This window comes from Helianthus annuus, chromosome 11 (assembly GCF_002127325.2).
Source record: "Helianthus annuus cultivar XRQ/B chromosome 11, HanXRQr2.0-SUNRISE, whole genome shotgun sequence".
Lineage (NCBI taxonomy): Eukaryota > Viridiplantae > Streptophyta > Magnoliopsida > Asterales > Asteraceae > Helianthus > Helianthus annuus.
This window is the reverse complement of record NC_035443.2, coordinates 170,591,248-170,598,021: the sequence shown is the minus strand read 5'-3', so window position 1 is coordinate 170,598,021 and position 6,774 is coordinate 170,591,248. Positions and strand designations below refer to the sequence as shown.

General features: G+C 35.1%; 1 protein-coding gene across 1 annotated transcript; it reads left to right on the top strand.

The window, feature by feature from the left end:
• Positions 1–947: 947 nt before the first annotated feature.
• Positions 948–3,160, top strand: LOC110902258 (dirigent protein 21). Its single transcript, XM_022148964.2, has 2 exons — positions 948–1,014; positions 2,356–3,160. The coding sequence occupies exons 1-2, from the start codon at positions 948–950 to the stop codon at positions 2,976–2,978; spliced, it is 690 nt and encodes a 229-aa protein (XP_022004656.2). The 3' UTR covers positions 2,979–3,160.
• The last annotated feature ends 3,614 nt before the right edge of the window (positions 3,161–6,774 follow it).

Here is a 6,774-nt window from a genome sequence, read left to right as displayed (position 1 = left end):
TCACTCACATAACTCATTTTTTCTCATTCTCATCTCGTTTTGTCCCTTTTAGTGTTCCTTAAAGTCGTTGAAGTCTTGCTTACTAACCCAGTGTCCCAAGAAATCACGACAACTAGAAGGGATATATTAGAGAATAAGAGTTATGAAGAGTTAATCAACAACTTTACTTTAAGAATATTACAGAGACTGACAATTCATTTAACAATTAACTATGATTTGCTAGAGTCATTTTGTTTTGTTATTCCTAGGCTATAACAACTATTACTGTACTAATGAATTTTGTTTATGTGAATAAAATTTTATTTTTAGGGGCTCGATCATTTTTACTTATAGAGTTATATCATTCGTTTGAATTCTCGCTTTTAGCATCTTTCGTAATTTTTTTGAACGATCAACAAAGTCCAACCACCTGGGTAAACCCAATGGCAAAAAGCCACCCACGTTCGCAAACGTAAACCGCATTGATGGCTAGGCTGCCACTATTCTAGATGAAACTTACCGCCCGAAGATCAACTTTAGTGCCATTACACGAGAAGGTAATCCACATCATTCTTAACTAGTTGGAGCTTACAAGGACCTCAAGTTTGCTAGTGGATATTCAAATTTGAGTGAGATGGGGATGCTGATTCAGAGAAAGTGGCGAAAAATACGGTTTTTAATTTTTTTTTTTTTTTCAGTTCTTTTTAACGACAACACGTTTTTTAATAAGTCACCGAATCAAATTGGAATATAATAAAACTGAATAATATTGGAGTGCATGTTATTTAACGTGGGCAGTGGACCAGAGTGTTTACCCCAATAAAAATTGCATGAGAAAAGTCAATTGGTTTAAAGATAAATTAGTATAGATTTAGTATACATAATTACATATATAGAGGGTTATAAATTTTATTTTATTTGTTGAATTCGTTAATTAAAAAAGAGTCAGAGATGGGTTGTCTCATAAAATGGTGCTCGTGTCTAGGGCTGTAAACGAACCAAATGTTCGGCAAATAGTTTGTGAACTGTTCAACGGTAAGTTTGTTTGTGTTCGTTCGTTTATTAAACAAACGAACACAAAAAAGAAATTTCGTTCGTTTAGATAAATGAACAAACCTGAACAGAGGGCGTGTTCGTTCATTTATGTTCGTGAACGTTCGGTAACATGTTCGTTTGTGTTTGATAATTCATTAGTGTTTTAGCTTTTATATTTTATTTAAATACTTCAAAATTCCGAGAAATAAAATATTTAATAAGTGTCAATATATTATATGTTTTGTTCATGAACGTTTGCGTTCGTTTGTTACCATTTGTGTTCACGAACATTAGTTTGTCCTCATTTGTGTTCATCATCGTCGTTTTCATTCGTTGCCTAAAATTAACAAACAAACACAAACGAGCACGAACAAGTTCATTTCCTTAACAAACAAAAACGAACATAAAATCTTGTTCGGTAAGCGTTCATGAACAGTTCGTAAACACATATATTTGCAGCCTACTCGTGTCTTTATATTCGATCCAACTTTCCAATATTTACTCGTTCACCGGTAGGACCGGTTGGATCAACAGAACTGGTATTAAAAACCGGATTACGTGATAACTAATTTAAATTTAAAATTATAAAAAAAATTAACATAATAAAACTCAAAAAATTAGAAAGTTGGATTAAAGAAAACCCATAAAGAAGAAAAACGTTTCGGGTTTTAATTTTACAAACATCGTACATTTTTCAACCTTTGAATATAACTGGGTTCACTAAAACCCATCGTTGCTTCAATTCTTTCTCTGTTACAAAAAAAAAAAAAAAAAAGTGCATCTTTCTTAAGCAAACTATTTAAACTATTTAAATCAAACTTCTAATTTAAACAAATCTTTGTCTTGTTATTGGATTCAAACTATGCAATTTAACGCTGGGTGCTCCACTCCGGGTTGGCGTTGCCCGCTTCGCGTGACAATATTATTTGACGTGGGGCGCTGGCTTGGGGTGACGCATATGTTAATGGTTGGCTGGGTGTTGATGACCGTTTGGCTAGGTGCCACATGGCACCCCAACGCCAGCCTGGTCACGCCCTTTCCACACCCCACTTTTTAGGTGTGGACTGGTGAAGCCTACACCTGTCACGTGTTGAGCAATGCCCCCAACCCAAGTCCCTCCACACCCCATAATCTAAAGACAGGTTCACAAAGTGATGAAACCATAAAATATATAAAAAGTTACGTGTATCACATGGTGACCAAATTAATTTGTATGCCTTAAATATACACAAATTGGTATTATTATTATTATTATTATTATTATTATTATTATTATTATTATTATTATTTTATTTTATTTTATTTTATTTTATTTTTTATTTTTTTTTTGTCTTTATAAAGAGAAAACACCATCAACCTTTGACACATCTCTCATTCTCTCCACCATGGCCCAAATTTTCCAAAACCAAAAGCATACCATTATCACCATTCTCTTATTCACACTTGTTATTCAAGCACAATATTCTCATCAATTTTCAAAAAAGTTATCACCAAAATCACTTGGTTTAAAGAAACAAAAACTCACACACCTACACTTCTACTACCATGATATACGAACCACTAGTCCGCCTCACGTCGTCCAGGTGGCTGAGGCCGCTACAACCAACACTTCCAAAACCGGGTTTGGAGGGGTGTCAGTGCTCGATGGCCCATTGACGGTGGGTCCAGAACTAACCTCAAAGATTGTGGGAAGAGCACAAGGGATGACTGCGTCCGCTGATTTAAATGACTTTGGGTTTTTATTTATCATAAATTACATTTTTACGGACAGTAAATACAATGGTAGCACTTTGAGTGTCTTAGGGAGGAATCAAGTGTTGTTCCCGGTGAGAGAGATGCCAATTGTTGGAGGGAGTGGGGTTTTTCGATTTGCTCGTGGTTATGTGCTTACAAATACTCGGTTTTTCAACGTAAGTAGCGGTGATGGAGCATTTGAGTACAATGTTTATGTCCTTCACTATTGATTATCGTCTTTGAATGGAGTTTGAAGGTTTAAACAAACTTACATCTATTGCTTGTTTATCATGAAGTTATTTGCTTTTATTGGTTATTGCTTGTTTATCAAGCAAAAATATGTGTGTTACAAAGGAATAGTTGTTATCTAGTATGTGATATTATTTGTTATTAAGATGTTTGTTTTACTATTCACTCAATATATCGAAATACTAAAAAATTACCAAGAACTTGGAAAAATATCCATAGAACCGTTACGTTGGATTAAGGGGACGTACCTCGGCAAGACATTATTGAAAAAATGAATAAACAATACAAAATTGTAGAGATGTGCAAAAAACCGAATTAACTGACTCATAACCAAATTAACTGACAAAACCAAAACGAAAAAACCGAACCAAATAAAAAACCAGTGGTTCGGTTAATTGTTTTCTTGAAAACCGAAAGTAGCGGGTCGGTTATGATTACCAATGTTTCCATACCCACCATAACTGAACCGAACCAACATGTAGTAAAATCTTTGTCGGATTTTGGACTTTTCAACATTTTTAATATTTGATGTTTTTAGTTAAACTTCTTAGAATTTATGAGTTATATCATATCGTTTTAGTTGAATGTTTGTTTGAATTTATTGTTTATATCATATCGTTTTGTTTTAATATTTGGTAATGATCGGTATTAGTATAATAGATTATAGTTTTTTTTAGTATTATGTAGTACATTAATATATACAGAAGTGTAATAACAATTTATTTCATGGTAAAAAAAAAGTTTAGTTATTTTTAGCTGGATGTAAATTCACGGTTAACCGACCTATAACCGATCGCTATAACCATCAAAATCAAACCGATTAACAATAATGGTCATAGTCAATTGGTTATGGCTATGACTATCCATTAACCGACTTCACGGTTATGGTTATGGATTTTGGCCAAAACCAACCCATATACACCCTACAAAATTGTAGGCAATTAGTGCATTCCCTGACATTTTTGAAATGGTCGACTATCCATTAACCCACTTCACGGTTATGGTTATGTATACGTATTTAAGCACTTCACCCAAGTGAACTTGATTTCACATAACTAGGGGCGGAGGTTAATGGAGGCTCGGGAGTGCCCCGGCCCTCACCGAATTTTCACTCGTAATGTTAATTTTACTGAAAATTTTCCAAAAAAATTATTTGTAGTGTCATATATTGGGCTTTTAAGAGTCAACCCCCACCGATTTGGATTTTGAGAGTCTGGCCTCTACTAAGTTCTCGTTTAAACTCCACCACTGTTCATGTTTAAGTTCTTGAGATCTATTGTTCGTTCCTATTTGTTTCTTCTCAGGCCCTCACACACGCAAACAGTCACATTCTGGCCCTCTAGGTTTAGTTAATTTGGTTTTGGCTACAAAACTTATATTTACAATTTAACCCAAATTTTGATATTATATGATATTTTAGTCCAAAAAATCACAGCTATTGAAATGAACATATGCTAATATGACACACAAGAGAATTTGTCATTTTAATATGGAATAGAAGTATTCCAAATACGTTTCATTAAAATTTGGGATTTTACACCATCTTTTATCTTTCATTTGGATTTTTGACTTTGACTTTGACTTTGACTTTGACTGAAGTGCTTAATCTTTGTAACAGTCAGAGCATAAGGGGAGTGAGGGTGGTCACTAGTGATAGAATTCTATCACTCACAAGCATCCAATCAACTCCTGCCATGTCATCAGCCACTATTCTATCACTCACATCATTTTTTAGTGGCAATAGTCATCACTCACAACACCTAACAATAAACCCCCACACCCCCTCACATCCACCATTTTACACGCGTGATAAAAATAACGACCGACGCGTTGAACTAATCAGTGGCGGTGGTCATCATGGAAGTTTAACGCGTTAATGTTGGTTATCACGCAAAAACAACGCAACCGCCCCCTGTGGCCCAAGTATTACTGGATTTACCAACTGATGGTTAGTCTAACATACACTTGGGTTGCAACTGGCTGATCTAGTATGGCTTGCATTTTGAAGAACTTTGTTGAACATACAATTATCTTTTACATTCTCACAAATTTAAAGGTCGACTTACGACCAAAATACATCTAGTGTGGTTTCCATCTACATGTCAATACATGAGTTCGAACCAGTATTGTTGTAGAAATTTTATTTAAGCAGAAAGAAAATCAACAGAGTGAGAAACTGGGCGAAGGCGTGTGAATATGTGAAGACGTCAGAAAGTGTTTTTGTATTCATCCATATCGAAATGACAAAGGTTCTTAGATCGAGCTTTCATTACTTGAAGACCTAAAGAAGTTAAGGAAGCCTATCCTTTTTTTAGAACGTCTAGCTCACACTCACTAATCTTACTTCTAAATCTACAATTTACGAGAACAATCTTAAACGAGCTAAAGGCTCAGCTCGATCTCGCTTCAATATCGCTTGAACGAGCCAAAACTCGGCTCGCCAATGTTATTATCATCATTATTATTATTATTATTATTATTATTATTATTATTATTATTATTATTATTATTATTATTATTATTATTATTATTATTATTATTATTATTATTATTATTATTATATAAAATGGTGTTTCGTCTCGTTTAAGCTCGCGAGCCTAAACGAGCTTTGTATTTCAGGCTCGAGCTCGGGCTCGATAAAGAAACAAGCTCTACATTATTATTTACCCATTTTCTTGACTTTTTAGTCAAGCATGAAGCCTCGAATCCGGATCAATAAGCACACAAAACCAAATAACTTATATCAGAGACTAACCCGTCTAAACCCTTTGTATTAATATAACTCGACACACTTAAAACGATTACATTAACCTATATTTATACTACCATCATGATCATCATCATACTCGGTAAATCTCACCAATAGCAAAACTAAGGTAGAGTCTGAGGACGGTAAGATGTAGACAACCTTACCTCTACCTCGTAGGAATACAGAGGTTGCTTCCAGTGAGACCCCTGGCTCGATAGTAGTTTTGCATCAAGCCTTGGACCTAAGGTACATATCACTCAACAATCGGAACAAAGACCGACCGGGTGCATGAACCCCATTGTCTTTCGGCTATCAACGCCACCACATAATGCATGATTTCGCCACCACTAATTATTCAAGCACAATATTCTGAACAATTTCCAAAAAAGTTATCACCAAAATCACCTGGCTTAAAAGAAAAACTAACCCATCTCAACTTCTACTATCATGACATAATGAGCACAAGTGAGCCTACCATTGTCAGACCTCCAAAACCGACTTTGGTGGGATGGTCGTGTCGTTGCCAGTGGGTCCAGAACTAACCTCAAAGAATGTGGGGAGAGCACAATATGTTTTTACTGATGGGAAATACAATGGTAGCACTTTGAGTTTCTTAGCGAGGAATCAACTGTCGTTGCCGGTTAGAGATTTGCCAATTGTTGGAAGGACTGGGCTTTTCCGATTTGCTCGTGGTTATGTCATCACAAATACTCGGTTCTGTAAAAAAGGTATCAATCCAACTATTTAACACATGAATTGAATACAACACAAGAAATAGCGACAAAACAGGTGACTAAAATTTTATTGATTACCCAAACAAAACAAAAAAAAAAAAAACACCCCCGATATTACAATCTTTAAGATCTATTGAGAAATACAACAATCCAGATCAACTGAGAGAATCAGTTGATCGATAACAACAATCAACAGAAATATAGATGATCTTGCAGGATCAAACAACTAACAATACACACAGTGAAGATGAAAAACCGAGAGAAAAATGAGACTGAGTTATGATCCCAGAAACC

Excerpts from the sequence above, each read along its gene's own strand:
- LOC110902258 (XM_022148964.2), top strand. The coding sequence starts at position 948 with ATGGTGCTCGTGTCTAGGGCTGTAAACGAACCAAATGTTCGGCAAATA. Across the intron at positions 1,015-2,355 it reads AGTTTGTGAACTGTTCAACG|AGAAAACACCATCAACCTTT; the intron begins GTAAGTTTGTTT and ends GTCTTTATAAAG.